We start from the raw sequence: 17,646 nt of genomic DNA on the forward strand, positions 1-17,646 counted from the left end.
TAAAATGTATGTAACTAATTTATTTGCCGATAGTATTAGATAGATATTCAGCTATAAGCTTAACAATTAACTTCTGAAAATAAGATTTTTTTCACAACAGGATCAATTTTCATTAAGAAATAATAAGTTTTATTATTTGTCATTTGTAAACCTTCACTCAAATGCTTGGTCCCATTTCAATACTTGATTTCGAAAAGTCTTCTTCCTGAACATTATAGGTAGTGCAGTGATATAGAATAAGGAGCATCCAAAGGCATTGATGAGACTAAAATCTTGAATAAGATTTGTTGATCACTATCACATTCTACAGTGTTCAGTATGATTTTGGAAGTTTGGATAATTTGGATTTGGGCTTAAAGGTTTAAATTATTCTTTGGTCCATATACTAGAATAAAGCCCTCTTATTAGAGGATACCTTTAAGTTTGAAGCTTCTTTCAAGTTATTGAAAAATATCCTGACGTTTGAAATCCTCCATTTGTACATTCCTTATGTGTCTTCTAGCGGATCATAACACTCTTTCAGCAGAGGAGTTTTTTAAAAGAATTTTTCATGAATCAAACAAATATTGCGAATAGATTCTAATGTCCTTCCAACCAAATTCGACATAAATTTAACAAAAAATTTAGTCGTTTAAAATTAACTACAACTACAAAATCATAATATCAAAATATGTATACTGAGATATACTTTTTGCTTGCTTGTTTGTTTTATTTATATCCTTGTTGCCTTAATAGTATGATCCACTTCACCGTGTTTGATATAACATAATATTTAATATTATTTTCGAAGGACGACCATCGCAATTGGACGAATCTGAAGAGTTCTTGATATTAGAACGTCAATTTCAGCAAGAACAAGGATCACCTCATGTACGTCCACCCCCCGTTCAATACCCTCAATCTCCATGTATGGCTGCCTTAAGAGGTACTATATATTTTGTATTGAAATATATCATATACTCGAAGTTTTGCCAGAATTTTATCAGTCAAAGGTTAATTTACTCTGAAATATTCTACTAATATTAACACATTTAAAACAAAGCGAATTTTTTTATTTCTGAATATTACATTCAACACACATTTTCTGAAAGGCACTTGAGAGAAATAAAATTATTTATTAAAACTTATTTAGTTATTATTAAGTTATAATATACTTAAAACTAATCCAAACGTAGACAATATTTGATTATAAACCAAAATTTCGACATTGCACTTACTATAATTAAATGTGGTTAAATTAATTGAATTGTTGCCAAAATAAGTATGTCAACTTAAACTTTATTTTCCATATATTGCTATTCAGTGTTTGCCCTTTGTTCTTCATTCTTGTATTAATTAGTTATCGTTAAAATTTTATATATATCAATTGAGATATTATTGGAGATAAATATAGACCTTTTCTATAAGGAGGGATTGACGTGGTAATGTTAATCATTATAGTATATATTTCTCTCTGTATTTCCATACATGGAACAGAACCTACATACTCAAGATTCATACAGTGGCACCACTATTTTCAAAAAAAATTTACAATTTGGTACAGTTACAAAAATTTAATTAACAATCAGCGCTACAAAATGATGATAGCCGATTTGTCTTTGTCCAAAATGAATCATATTGATCAGGGCGTTATGCACTTTCAACAAGATTTAGCTAAGTGTCAAACTAGTGAAACCACGATTGAAATTGTACATTAATGATTTAATTGACACCGCTTTCTAGCGATTTGACACCGCTAGAAATTGAAAAAATTGACGCAATTGACCGACGTTCTTAAAATTTCACTACCCAGACCATATTTACAATTAAATCAAATATATGATACAACAATGTGATTGAATTAAACCTTGTAGATCTGCATCATCGTGAGAGGTTGCAACATGATAATCATATAATTCTATGACCAAAAAGTAAAAAGATATATTTCAACTAAAATGCAAATGGATCATTTAATATAATTTTATGTAAATTTGATATCCTCTTGGAAATTCCTTATATAATGCATTCATATTCTATGGATGGATTAAAGGTTGGGAATACCCCAAAACTGAATAAATAGTTTTAAAATCGCATATTTCTAGCAATACTTATTCAATAAAGATATAGTATATCTAGAACAACAGTATATAGAATATTTTGGATATAAAAGTAGCGTCCTTGGTTTCATCAGCCAAAAGTTAAATGCGCTTTTGGAAAGATATTGTTCATCATTATCATTATTAATGTCACGAAATAATTAATTAAACACTCTACTGTCAATATTTAGAGGGCGAAAAAATCGAAAACGACAATACGTCATGACAACGCTATATCATATATATTTTTAATAAAAAATTGATGGAGGTTGGGAACTTTTGACGTCCGGACCTTGTCCCGTCCCACTACTATTTATCTCGTCTTTGTAAATCTCTCTTAATAATGTAATATCTGTATGGCCCTTAGGCGCTTTAAATACTTCACTCAATTTTCGCCAAGAAATATCCAAAATTTTGTAATATGATCTTACTGGGAAAAAATAATAAATAGACATCGATCAAAAGGCACATTATCATTCCTATTGAATTTTAAATTTATATGATTGAATATAGTTAATTATAAAAAAGTAAAAATCACTGAAATAATTGACTACATTGGTTATGATATGTATATGTATAATTTTCCAGCAGTAGTAGCTGTGAATGTAGAACATCCTAGGGGTAGTCATACATTATACGAAGAAAATCAGGCAAATAGACCGATTGAGTAATAATATGAGAACTTTTAACAAAATGATACAGAACTAAAAAAGCCAACTGATCACTGAAAGTGATGATCGGAACTTATTTTTGATTTCATTTAGTTATACTCTCTATATGAATGTAATATATTTAAAAAAACACTAGTAAAACACAAATCTTACTAGTAAGTAAATAACACAGTTAATAACTATATATCATTGAAATCTTTTGCCCAATACCACTTATTGATTATTGTTTATGTTTTCAGACAGAGTTAGACAACAAGAGATGCAGCTTAGATCTCCTTCACCGGGTAAGACCTTTGTTTTGACATGCGAGTGTGGTCTATTAAATGATCTACTTTTACGGAAAATTATTGTTTTTAGCGAGACCAATACAACAAGGAATGCCATTTAGGCAGCCTTCACCAGGTATAAATATAAATACAAAGTTTTTGTTAATAGAATACTGTGATTTATGATATGTACTTTAATGTTACAACTGTAAAATTTTAATTAAGACATTTATCGCTGACTGCTTTGATAAGATTCAACTATTATTCTTTATTATTACAAGTATGATACCATATGTTATTATAACTATGTGTTATCTTTTATATTTCAGAATTATCGTTAAAGATTTACATTACAAGAGCACGTATATATATTTTTGCAGTTCTGGGTTGAAGTTAAAATATTGGTATTTATTGGAAACTTTTCTAGTTCTGTCTAATTCGAATAAATTTGCTACTGAAAGTCATCAATTTCGCTTGATAATTTGGTTGTGTCAACGTTTTGGAACGGCTGATTTCGATAAAGTTGAAAAATAAATATTTCTTCAATTAAAAAGTTTAATATTAGCAAAAATCAGTTTAAACTGAGGGAAAAAATCATGGGAAATTATGAGGAAAAACGGCGGTATAAAAATGAATCGAGAATATTTTTAACACAACAACGCTCAACCACTTAATAAAAATGTTAGATGTTTGCCTTTGATTACCACTACCATTTATAATTCATGGTCTATCAGGGCAGAACATTTGTTTGTTCATAGTTAATCGATTTATTACAGTTGAATGTTGTCAGAAAGATGAGAAGTTTATAAAAATAACCATAATCTCCAAAATCTTTAGATATGATTAAATATGTAACATTTATCTCGATTAGATAGATGACATATTCGTTTTTTCTTATATTATTAGCGGATTCATCAGTGAAATCGGTGCATTGGTGCATAGTCTAAAATGTTATATGTTTTGTAAATACGAAAGGTTGTTTCCCTTTCGAGTTCATTCAATTTACTGGAATTAATAAAATTATTGTATTTGAACTGTTCCGAAGATAAGCATTCTTCTAACTAAAATTGATCTAAATTTTGATAACAAGGATAATTCTTTAAAAATAAAGATGATAATAAACTTTTAACATTAAAACAATTTATTGAAACTTTTCGTATGCGTATATTTGCCATCTATAGACTACTCCCTTTATGTTATGATTCGGTTACTGGTCTGATATAACGTAAAATCATCCTTTATTATACTTCTCTAACAATGATAGCATATTGGCACTATAAATTCTGTTTAATTCTAAATTCATTTATTATTTTCGAAGGGCCGCCGTCGCAGTTGGACGAATCTGAAGAGTTCTTGATGTTAGAACGTCAATTTCAGCAAGAACAAGGATCACCTCATGTACGTCCACCCCCCGTTCAATCCCCTCAATCTCCATGTATGGCTGCCTTAAGAGGTAGTATATTTTTTGAAATGTATATTATAGCCCTTAATTTGCTCTAAGATACCTTGCTAATATTAATAATTGCTTACAATTAATTCGTTACTTATTTTTTTATTTAAACAAATTTTTTTAAGTTAATTTATCAATTAAAACTTATTTAGATATAATTAAATTATACTATATTTAAGACTAATGTATATAATTAATGAAAATGAAACACGTCTCCATTTATTATTAAAATTGTTAGTTCACCCCCCTAAGTTATATTATTTATATATATTTTTGCGATTTATTTTTTTCACTCTTGAATTAATAAGTTATCGTAATTCGATCTATATTGAGATGTTACTAGAGATAAATATAAAGTTTTCCAATAAGGACCGACCATCAGCCACATTTATGTTATTTTGTGGGAATTGTTGTTTATTATTTAGTCACCAATGCCAAATCGTCATAGCTAGTTACACAATTTTGGATATATACAGAAGAATTATATAAATGATATGTATGCGTTTCTTTCTAAGAGTACTATGCTACGAAATGCAAATTGAGTATTTAATTTTACAACTTTATTTGTGATACCCTTGGAAGTAATTCCCTATAGATATTATGCCCTACATATAGGTTTCTTTTCGATACAAGGTTGGGAAAAATTAGAACACCATAATAGATGGCTTTAAAATCGCATATCTATAGCAATACTTATTCAGTAAAGATATGAATAGAGCATAAAGAACATAAAACAACAGTACCCAGCCTTTATTCCGCATTTGGAAAGGGAATGAAAGGCATTATGAGTTTCTCTGAGTGACTAAGGAAGGCGATTTAAACTATATGACGAGACGGGACGATAACGCCGAAACAACAATCAACCACATATTTAGTATCTGAAAAATTGATAGAGATTGCCTGGAAACTCTTGATGCATCACCGTATGGTTTGGATCTTGCTATGTCCAAGTACTACTTATCCTTTTTCTGTCAATCTTCTTCTCTTAATTGTGAAATGTGGACTTAAAACGGATTGTAAAAATCACTGGATTCATTTTCTTGAACAGAAACCTGAATAATTACTTAGTGAAGGAATTATAGCCATATTACGAAAAATGATAAACATATGAACAGCAGAAAAAAATATATTTTCCATTACATATATATATATATATATATATATATATATATATATATATATATATATATATATATTTATATATATCGTAACGTATAAACATACATCTTATCAGTGATTAAATAACATATGATTATTTTATTTACTTTTTTATTTATTAACTGCTATATTATCTTTATAGATCGTGTTAGACAACAAGAGATGCAACTTAGGTCTCCCTCACCCGGTAAGGCGTTTTTTAATATTATATTTTAGTTTCCTTGCATTTTTGTTTTGATTGGTGAATGTGATCTACGAAATGAACTATTTTTGCGGTGCATATTTTTTCCGGTGAGACCAATCCAACAAGAAATTCCGATCTAAGTGGAATTTCTTCCTTCACCGGGTATAAATATAAATACATAGTTTTAGTTAATAGAATAGTTATACGGTGACTTTTGCGAATTTTAATTTCATGTATTTAATTCAATTTGCGTTAAATATGATTTGGTACAAGCATGAATTAAATTGGAGAATTTGTTATATCAATTCTTTCATCATCGGTAACTATTACCAAAACTCTACGTTACATTACTCAAATATAAAATCTTTTACAGTTTTGAAGGTCTCGATGTAAATACAATGAAGTATTATTTATAAGAAATTGTTCCAGTTCTGCGTAATTCGTATAAGTGTGCTACTGAAGGTCATCAAGTTCTGTTGATAATTTTCTATAAAAATTTATATACGTAGTCAAAGTCTTATAATTGCTAATTTAGATTTCGTAATGAAATATTTCTTCAATTAAAAAAAGTTTAAATTTTAGCAAAGAAAAGTTTAAACTGAGTGAACTAACAAGAGCAAATTGTTAGCTAAATCTTGAAGGACAAACGGCTATATGAAAACGAGATTTTACAACATACCAACGCTGAACAACTTGATAAAAATGATAGATATTAGCACCACTTGTTTTTATCACTGGTTCCATTTACACCAGTCTACCTGGTGTACCTGGGAAGAACATTTGTTTGTTCAGAGGTAATGGATTTATTACATTTGAAGCCAATTGATACCAGAAAAATGGCAGTGACTAGAGGTGGGAGAAATTATAGAGGTCCGACTCATCAGGGAAAGTATATCGCAGTTCAGTCGTGAACTAATTTTGAATTTTGAAACATTGACACATTGAAAAACATTCTTAACTCATGGATTTTTGGACTTTATAAATTCGGAAGTTGTAGAAGCATCACTTGTCATAGCCTACTGGAATTTGGGTAGCCATAAGGCACTATAAGGTCACCGAAGGCGAAATAAAACTGCTTTAAATACGTCTTGATGTGGTTTGTTAAAATGTGGGAACCCCAGAACTAAGCGATGCATTCAATAACCAGATTACCATGGACATTTGGATAAAATATTGCTGTTCAAAAAACGTGAATACTTTTTGGATTTTGGTGTCTTTTTCTTTAAACGAACGTAAGTGTCATTTGTGTAGTCGTTTTTGTTCTTCAAGTTTGGATACTAAGGATGAATCCTCATTCTGGTTAGCCTTTCATTGAAAGAGTCTGTTCCACATGACATAATAGTAGAAAAAATATTTAATGTTACATCTTTTAGTCTAATCTATTAAACAAAGTTTACATTTGTGAATCATTGCTGAAGCTAGACTGAATCATTTTAAAACATTGGTTATAAGAGATAAAAAGTGAATCAATGGCAATCGCGTGCGATAAAGATCGTGTGTTAAATTCGAAAAAGCTTCATAAGATGCGATAACATTTTTTTTTATTATGAACTGTTCTATTGAAAATGTTCTTGACTGAAAAGTTTTGATGCATATACCAGACCTACTGTTGGTGTAAAATTGGATTGAAAAGAAGTTCATAAGCATAGGTATTGTAAGATGTAATTAATAAAAAATATATAAAAATTTCGACCTGAAAAACATATACAACACAAACATAGAAAAAGTGAAATAACCTTCTTTCCAAATCTCTTTTAATAAAAATATCTAATTTCGGTTTAAAATTTGGATTTTAAATTATAGACTGTAGCATTTTTATAGTACGTGTTTACTAGTATTTATTTCGTATGCTTGTTTCTTATATTCAAATCCTAATGGCACAATGCTATCGCTCACTATATTAGTTTGCCATAAGATAACATTATTCCTTAATTTACTTCTTTAACATTTTTTAAAAAGATTTTAGCAATTAAAATTTTCTTATTAATTAATTACAACTTATTATTTTCGAAGGGCCACCATCGCAACTGGACGAATCTGAAGAGTTCTTGATGTTAGAACGTCAATTTCAACAAGAACACGGATCACCTCATGTACGTCCACCCTCCGTTCAATCTCCTCAATCTCCATGTATGGCTGGCTTAAGAGGTAGTATATTTTATATTAAAGTATATGATATGTCCGAAGTTTTTCTAGAATTTTATCATAAGTCAAAATTAACTAACAGAACAGTACTCTGATAATATTGATATTTATTTCTAATTAACTTAAAAAAGGACATTTTTCTGAAATGAGTTTATTTAAAAGATCTTATTAACATGTAATTAAATATTATAATACTTTATCAAAAATTAACAAATGCACAATGTTTAGCTGTAAATTAGAACATTTGATTTACTGTTACTGTATTTAATGATATGACATTTGTTGAATTTTTTGCTTATAGATTATGTCCGTGACGTAATTCGAATTGTAAACAAAATATTTTTTCAGTACGCGGAAATCGTCTGAATTTGTATCGTATGTATTTTTGAGGTCATTGAATACAGTGTGAAGTTTATGACAACCACGCTTTATCGATTTCAATAGGCGAACACTGGTTTCGATGTTTTAAAAGTAGTGAATTTGACACCGAAGACAAATTGTTCAAAGAGACAGGCAAATTTCAGGAAAGACGAGGATTTCAAGGATTACGAGGATTATTTCAAGGATGGTCTATGTAAAATTCAAGAAGAATATGCATAATTGTTGGATTTAACAAAAGAAATATCTATGGTCGCTTGAAATGAGATGATTTGTATATTTTGTGCCGCATCAACGTCAAAGCCGAATATATATGACTCCATTCTTATCCTCTGTATTTGGTGGGATCAGCTTGGTGTGGTATACTATAAGCTGCTGCATTAAATTTTGATGGAACAATTAACGAGAATCGCTACCAATTACAATTGATGAACATAACGATGCTCGACCACTATGTTATAGTTGTAAATATAAAGGTTTTCAAAAATAGTAGCTTGATTTTAGCAGCGTGTGCTGGTCTAATATTTTGTGCGTGTGTGTTCTTTGTTATTAAATCATCATAGCCAGTTACATTATGAAGCTGTAGATCCAAGTGATTATTACAAATTATGTGTTGTCTACAGATTTTTTTGATTCCCCCTTAGAGTTGTGCTATGTTGTAACACAAGTTTAAAAATTCTGGTGAGTTTTGTACCCAAGCAGCAGATGAGAACGATTTTTCACCTTATTTGATGCATTGAATTTAAAACTAATCCTGACACATGAATTTAGTGTGCCAGGATTAGTTCTAGTTTTTGATTATTTGCAAGGTAACAGAACAACAGTCGTTGTATCATTTGAAATATTTTTGTGCTGTGATGTAATTCAGAACAAGTGAACATGCATAGGTTGTGTTGTGTCGATTGAAAATATGTTAATTACGTCTGTGGATATTATACGCTTGGAAAACATGAAAAAATAGTGACAAATGCACTCAAAAATGTGTATTTGCATTAGAAATTTTGCTGTAGAAAGTACTAACAAGCTATGGGTAACCGAAATTGTTTTGTAACGTGTGGAGAACAAAGCTGTAGAAGTTGCCACTTGGTGAAAATTTATACTTTTCATTTTCTATGCCAACGTTATGGAGTGATCAGAACGTTAATTTAGATGGTTCCTTTTGTTCCAAGAATTTCGTCAGTATAAATGCAGGAAGTAGCACATTATAAATACACTGACGTATCAACAGTGTCAAAGCGAGTTCCGAACAGTGATCCATTGCCAGTTTGTACAAGTCAAGTACAAAGATGCTTTAAGAACTTCGTTACAAGTTGCGAACAATGAAAGCGAGTTTGTTATGGAAGAAAAGTAATTAATTTATTAAGGAATATTTGTCTGACCTGATATTCGAAAACTAATGGCAGACGCAAATTAAAAAAATGCAAATTGCTTGACGAAGCATCAGCATAGACATCATTCCAACAACATACAACTTTCTTGGTAACCACAAACAATCAGATTACTAGCATGTAATCGATAACTTGTTGCAAAATTACTACAAGATTGAAACTCGAATGTCTCTCAAAATACTGCTGATTTGGATTCAGCCTTTCAAAATATGTGTAAATTTTTAGTTTCACGAATATTCTTGGAGCAATTTTTTGGAGTTTAGGGGATATCTAGAAGTTCGACGAAGCAAACAGTGGGCTAATATGAGAATATTTGATGAAAAGTTATTATTGTGACCATAATTACGATTTCCTATTTTTTAATTTGATCATGGGGTTTGGGCAAATGTATTTTAATATTATTCAAAAACACAAGTTTTCTAGACATTACAAATAACGCAGATTTACTTTGGGTACCTTATTAATATTTTGATGATAATGTTGATGTGTTTTTTCTTTTTTTTAATTACCGAATTGTTTTTTGCAGATAGGGTTAGACAACAAGAGATGCAACTAAGATCTCCGGGTAAGACATATTTGGTTCAATTTATGATTTTCATGTATCATGTGATACTTTTTAATTGAATAGTTGTGCTTTAATTTTGATATGTTCATAGTTTATTGTTTTTAAATTTTAATTTTAATTCAGATTTTTATTATGGCTGACTTTTATCGGCTACTGTTATTATTATTATTCTGTTTTAGTATAATTACGAACTAATTAGGAATACTTTACGATATAGCTTATATGCTACCTTATATTAAACACTTCTGTATCAACATATCTATTTTTAATTTAATTTAATTTTTTTATAGAAGGGGTTGTACAATATGAGTCACCAGAAAGAACCCCCCAAAGTAAGATTTTGCTGATAGTTAGGATACATTAAAAGAAATATTTTTCAGGGGCCCCACCTGCTCGAAAGCCTTTCTCGAGAACTCCAGGTATATTATTGAAGTGTTATTATTTAAAATTTTGGCTTTAAATGTAAAGAAAATGAAGGAAATCTATGGCTTATTGTTTTGCTTCATTTTTGATAAATATATTTTTTCTAAAATCTTTTTTTTCTAATTCCTTTAAAGTCGTTTTTGATAGATAGGTTTTCTTTCTTATAGCTATCACTTTACAGTTTAATACAGGATTACCTTCTGAAAAACTTGAGCCGTTAGAAGTGTTATTTAACAATTAACAACAATTATATACTCTTGGCTCATTTCATGGACTTTTAGTTCCACTGGAGGAGCAAGTGTCAAAAATGAATCATATATTTTCCATAAAATATATTTTTACTGCTTAATTAATCTTATAAATATGAATTGAAATAATGAACAAAATTGGCCAAGGTGTTTAGACTTCTAAAATGTAGTTTGCCCATTATAACATATAGAACCCGACATGTTCCGTTTCGAGTTTGATTATGCCGTAAGAAGAGAAGATTTTATGGATTCACCGGCACCGTGTGGATACGAGAGTCCCCCACAGTTATCAGGCGATGATTTTTTCGATTTTTATGAGGAGTAAAGAATGGTAAATAGTGGTATGAACAACATCTGATCTCATTCTATATTTCAGATTTTATGATCGCCAAGAAGCAGCAGGGAGACCCGGCCATGTATCTCCTCAAAGATCTCCACAAGGTCTTCCTCAAGGATCTCCACCACAACAACCTCCACCAACAGGTAAACCAACAGCTATTTGATATTATTAAATTACTAATAAAACATTTTTCTTAAATGTCTGACATTATCTAAAACGAAAAAGTTTATGTCGTGTTTATGGACGAATCGTAGAATTAACCGGAGATTCTCAACCTCATCAATTTTGTATCCTAAATGTTTAAAAAATATAGAAATATACAATATGGTAAATTAACATTAAAAAACCTTAGGGTAAATTACTGGTTAAAACCCCAAACTTGGACACCATCCAATCCACATTGGTTTCAAGACTAGTTGGTAAAGCAAAAGATTATGTATATAGGATGTATTTCCATACTACTTGCTGATTTATTACATTTTGATGCGCCTTTTTTCTATCCAGCATTGTATATCACCATTTAAATGGATGGTTCTAAATGGGAAGATTTCGTCGGTGCCGCATACATTTTAAGACTATTGGAGGAGTACTTTTGGCTTGCTACTATTATTAGTATTTTTCCTGCAGAGTCTTTGGCAATTTACAAGGCCCTATCTGACCTAGATAGGTCATCAATAGGCGCATCAATACTTATAATACCGGACTCACTGAGGTCCTTGGATTACTCAATGGTTCATTCTGTGATAAGATTATCCAGAATGCTTTTCCTCAGTGATTGGTTTTATGTTTTTCAATAGAAGTTTACAAATAATTTGGACATTGTCGGAGATGCAGTAGTGACGCTGGTTGGTATGTCGCTGTTTCATGAGGTGGTATTACTGGTTTACGAATAGTATGTACTACAGCTACCTTCCACAATTGTGGTATAGATCGTAGTCTGAATGAAGCATTTATTAGCATAATGATCCTAATTAGTGCTTTTCTTGGAATTTTTTTTAATATTATACTAGTAATAAGGTCAAAATCAGGATTTGCGCTAATATAATTTGTATTTCTTTTTTAATTTTGATCAAAATGACCAACGGAATCTTATCTTTCCTGTTCAAATGATGCAGGGTAATGATTTAACGTCATCTACTGTACGGGGTTATCTAGAGGTGGTCTGAAAATTTAGCTTTCTCTTGATTATGTCTAGTCCAGATCCCAGCCTCATTCTTATTGGAGGCATTTGCATTATAGGCCATTTTAAGTTCCGGGTAGCTCTCCACAGTGAATATTCAGCACTAGCATTATTAGCAAAATTTATTAGTTTAATTTTATATCTCAGTTGGTATTTAAGATTATTCAGCTTAGTTTTATCTTGCTGAACCCTTGAATAATACCATTTCATTCTTGGTCTTCTTTTTTAATTAGTTATAGGATTTATTTAGAGTAGTTTTTACAATTTATTGTCCTGTGTCCTGGGGTATATTTCCTTTGAATGCTGAATATCGTTTATTAATTTCTCCACCTCAAATTACAGTTACAAGTTACAATTACAGTTGGTTTTATTAACTACACAGCAATTACTTGGCTTTAATATGGTGAACTTACTTAAAACCAGCAAAATCAGTGAATTGTCTGAAATTAGTTCTAAATTTTCATCTTAATCTGTAATTATTGATTATTTTATTTTAGCAGTTTCACCAAGGACCCCTTCACCAAGGACTCCTCCACCGATTGCAACGGACCAGGCTTTAAGTAAATACTTTTTCACCTAAATATTCTATTTTCGTTAACTAATAATAAATGGAATCAACATTAATTCAGAGTTTCAAAGAGCCGAGGTTGAGTTAAGAGCCTGGGAGCAAGAGATGATGCTACGACAAGGATCCCCAGAGGCAGCTGCAATAATCCAGGAGGCTCAGCAAGACTTAATGCATGAACAAATGGTGAGTACACAGAAGTCTGTTAGCAGTGATACCTTTATTTTTGTTTAAGCCTTTCCGTCCAAAACCCAAACAAACCCAAGACCGCAGACTTCCTCGGAAACCAGCTTTTTTAGATACTGGATCTCCACTACAAATACCTAATTATGAGCCAGAAAATTTTGATTGGAGTTTTCAGAAAGATGGTTTGTATTTGTCATAAGTTGAAAACTGAAAGAAAAATCGTTAAAAATTTGCATCGGTAATAAATTTGTGATATATTGAGCAATATGCTTTAAACTACTTTAAATATGGCATTCATAATTTACAGTTATAAGTTGCTCAATGACACATGCCAGGTGGACTTGTTCATTTATTTTTAAGTAACAGCCGATGATTTGTTTCAATTTTTTTTTCAAATTTTCAATTTCAATCACTTTTGTCGGATTGGTTTCGTATTGTTATTTTGCCCGGGGTATGAATGTAATCGTTTTCACCTGTTTAGATAATGTCAACACATTTTGCTGAAGTACGATTATATATCTTCATCATTTTTTTATAAAAAATTATACGAGCATCTTTTTATCTTTTGCAGGACCCAACGTAAACAAAATATTTTCTAAATTTTCGTGCAATATCTTATTGATTATAGCTTAAATTCTTTTTTATACAAAATAGATACCAACTAATATATTTAGCTTTAATATTATTGTAGTAATTTTATTGGACTTGTATTGAAGTATAGGATATTATATGTATACGTTGCATTAAAAATACAAGTATATTCTCCCTTCTTCAATTCTTCTCTCAATTAATGCGCAAGGCCGTTATTTACTTTAAGTAATTTATTTATGTTCGACTTTCTTATTATTACAAATACTTAAGTTACAAAATAAGAGGTATTTAATTTTGCGTGGTAAAATATTATAAAATGTATAGAATAATGAAGATTTATGGTACACACCTGACTGGCCTGGATAGACAACTGGTAAAAGTTTGAATAATAATTATTAAAATTGACGCACTATTTGTACTACGTGTATTAAATGGAGAAATTAGGCTTGCGAAAATTCTAAGTGAGAATCTACCGCTCCAAACTGACGATATCTACCACTACGATATGATGGAGTTTAACGTAGATTCTGCATTGTTACAAGTAGTACCGGGCACGGTTTGTCATGGTGCAGACTCAGCACTTTCTTGTAATCCTTGGTAAGAGTAATTTTCCTATATGTCGCTACTTACTTCTTTGGTTTTGAATACTGTGTTTGATGGCAAGCAGACTCTGTATCTATACTGGTAGACGACTCTTACTTAGTGTTCATAGCTAGAATATATTAATACTCTTCCTTTGGGCTCATCGTGGTAGTACGTAAGACTGGATAAAGTACATCTTTCTGTAAGCCGGCTGGTTAAATTCTCTAGAGTGACAATGATCGATCCAATAGTGGCGTTTTTGCCTTGTTAGAGAACATTGTCACAATAGAGAATCCTCCAGGGTTAAAATATCGATGTACTTGGTCCGTTTCTATGAGTCATGCACTTCAGGATGGTGCGTGAGTAAGAGAAGTATTAAATTAAGCCAAAGTATTGGGAACGATTTTGGAAAAGACATGGATCAAGTTCATCGAAAACGATCTGAAAAATAGGAGTCTGAAATTACCCGAGAGCCGAAAGATGCGGCTCTTCGCTAAATGTGGCGGGATTTAGTGAAGAATGTTCGAAGTCCTGTGGTACAAACATCAACGTATTACTTGAGAAGTAGACATTCTCTCTGAGGGCCGACTATGGATTGATGATAAGAGTGAAAGTCTGCATATTATTTTGGTCCTACACTTTCATCTTATCCATTATAAGTTTTCGCTGATAACAGCATATAATTTTCTTTAATTCTTTAATTTTAAAGCTTATCTAAATGGGCTGATAAATTAGACCCCTAGACTATCTACATGTACACAAAAAATGATACATTTTCAAACATATGAATAAACTTATTCAACAATGAAAAAGCAATGACATTTCATTAACTAAAATACTTTGTTTCGTCACCACAGCTTTATCAGGTCGATAGTGATGATCATATTAATATTAAATTCTCAATATATATCATTATGTAAATAAAACATGGTTCAGTTCTCTTGAACAAGTTTATTATAAAACGTCAGCCGTTAGAAAATGAATGTGGGCTGCTATCAAATTACCGATTAGTTAATAACCAACTTAGACCGTTATTGATGATCAGAAGACATTCAATCTTACCCGGCTTGGCTACTAGCGTGGTGGAGGTGGTTAAACTGGGATGGAATTTTACACTGTTGCCTAGAGATATATACAATTACAATCCTACTAAAAAAATAGATACTTAATAATCCATGCCATGCGAAATTCGATCCCGCACAGCAGTAGGAAGATTGCCTTGTTGCCTTATTCGCTGCAGCCACCAAGACGACTCAAATTGAATTTATATTTCACCTTATTTTCTTTTTCATGCTGCAAATCCATATATTGAAAAGTATAATTTTAATTTCCTGATTTATAATATTTTTTACTTGCTTATTTAATATAGATTCCGATGATTTTACTGTGTCGTTTACTGATTGGGATCAAGCTGCAGGAGCTGCTCCTCCCCCGGAAGATTACAGTCAAGACTTCTTTACACGATTAGGTGCACCAGAAATAACGGCTTATGATGCAATGTAGGTTTACATATCTGTAATGAATTGTTAATATATTTATAATTAAAATATGTGTTGCAGTCCTAGACAACCCTTCTATTTTCATGAAGGTTTAGATGTATCTGGGCCACCGTCACCACAACCTCAGGTACCTATTGCGGATCATGTGATTCCAGATTCTTTTAGAGATCCGTGTAGACCTGATTATAGGGGACAAATCAGAGCAGGCGAAAGGTACTGCTGGTTGTTTTTATATACAGTGGGTGGTCAAATTATTACAGACAATATTGAAATTTAATTTTTTAGTTTAATTGGGTTTCTGTAACAAATTATTAGTTGGGGGTCCCTTATTTTATTAATATAAAGTCTCCTTTTTACCAACCAGGGTTTACCTGAACCGAACCTACTGTTTAACGTGGGCTCCGAACCACGGCTCTCGGCATTAAGCCTACAGACTGGCGAGTAACTAACTTTTTTTTGACAGGATTTTACACTCTTGTTAAGGACAATCACAAATATTAAACAATCACAAACATAAATTCTTGACCATACCCCAGCAGGTTTCCAACCCTCGACTATCGCAGCAGTAGGTGGACCATCCTGTCGTCTTTACCACTACGCCATCCAATATTTTAATTATATCTATAATTTATTGGCATCATAAAAAATACAAAAAAATGCACAAAACAGTTTTATAATCAAAATAAAAAAAAAACTTTTAGTTTGGAGTTGTGATGCCATTCTCTGATGACAGTTTGAATTAACTGCTACTTGGTGGTAATCATTTTTTTTGCAATCCATCGTTTCGTGAGTTGTTTTCTGTGGGATTTATGTCTGGTGAATTCCCTAGCTCTTCCACATTGTGTAGGCGTCCCATGCCTTTGGCTGAGATAACACCACACCAGAACACTAACCGGATGTTTAACACTCTCTACAAGGCAATTGGTGTGGACTTCCTCACCTGGGCGTCCTCTTATAAAAGAACTTTTGTCAATCATAATTTGGAACGTTGATTCAACGGAAAAGCGTACCTGTAAATTAATCGAATTAATGTTAGCAAATCGTTTTAAACCAATTGCATTCTTCAAAAAAAACAATACTTACTCGACTCCAGTCTGCAACATTCATATTTCGATTTTGCCTAGCCAATTGGAGTTGTTTCTTTTCATGCTATGTGCTAGGCGTCGATGTTTGTAAGGCCGCCGTTCTACTAGATTTTCTTCAACCTTCGTATCGTCCTCTCATAAATCTTTACGCCCTCAGCGTTTATTATCTTAGTAAAATGACTCTCTTCGTACGATTTTTGGGGCAGATGCTTCTGATTTTTCGATCGATGCGGTGATTCTTTTTCTGTCACATTTGCCAATACGATTGACGACATATTTTGAAACTCCTGGTATTGTTGCTATCTCTCTCTAGGAATGTGTGGAGCATTTGTATTTCTCTACATTTTCTTGGAGACGTGTCTAAAGCGTTACCCATCCTGGGAAAATTTGAGGTAATCGCATCGAACCATTAATAAAATATAAATTTGTAGACAAAACATAGAAAAAGTATTATTATGGGGAGCATTACTTATCTTTTGAATATTTTATAGAAAAATAGAAAAAGTATGTTAAAAGTAATGTAATTATAGTAGACAATACAAAAACAATACTACAAAGCGCGTGTTTTAACGGACACATTGACAATGGCTGAATGAGTAGAAACGTCACACAACGTTAACGACGCCCGTATACTGTGTTGCCACTTCACAAAAAGAATAATGATGAT

The 17,646-nt window shown here is 31.5% G+C and overlaps 1 protein-coding gene across 1 annotated transcript in view; it reads left to right on the forward strand.

The window, feature by feature from the left end:
• The window catches only part of LOC143205367 (uncharacterized), a 112,967-nt gene that overhangs the window by 16,468 nt on the left and 78,853 nt on the right, over positions 1-17,646 (forward strand). The window contains exons 11-25 of the mRNA XM_076418619.1: positions 791-925; positions 2,986-3,030; positions 4,331-4,465; positions 5,763-5,807; positions 7,818-7,952; positions 10,242-10,280; positions 10,571-10,612; positions 10,661-10,699; positions 11,143-11,272; positions 11,328-11,434; positions 12,969-13,031; positions 13,101-13,222; positions 13,272-13,404; positions 15,765-15,894; positions 15,955-16,107. Of these exons, the coding sequence (XP_076274734.1) occupies positions 791-925; positions 2,986-3,030; positions 4,331-4,465; positions 5,763-5,807; positions 7,818-7,952; positions 10,242-10,280; positions 10,571-10,612; positions 10,661-10,699; positions 11,143-11,272; positions 11,328-11,434; positions 12,969-13,031; positions 13,101-13,222; positions 13,272-13,404; positions 15,765-15,894; positions 15,955-16,107 (1,453 nt within the window). The remainder of the gene's footprint in view (positions 1-790; positions 926-2,985; positions 3,031-4,330; positions 4,466-5,762; positions 5,808-7,817; positions 7,953-10,241; positions 10,281-10,570; positions 10,613-10,660; positions 10,700-11,142; positions 11,273-11,327; positions 11,435-12,968; positions 13,032-13,100; positions 13,223-13,271; positions 13,405-15,764; positions 15,895-15,954; positions 16,108-17,646) is intronic.

Source organism: Rhynchophorus ferrugineus, unplaced genomic scaffold, assembly GCF_030347505.1.
Source record: "Rhynchophorus ferrugineus isolate W39M unplaced genomic scaffold, kcgeb_rfMv2 rfM1, whole genome shotgun sequence".
NCBI classification, from domain to species: Eukaryota; Metazoa; Arthropoda; class Insecta; order Coleoptera; family Curculionidae; genus Rhynchophorus; species Rhynchophorus ferrugineus.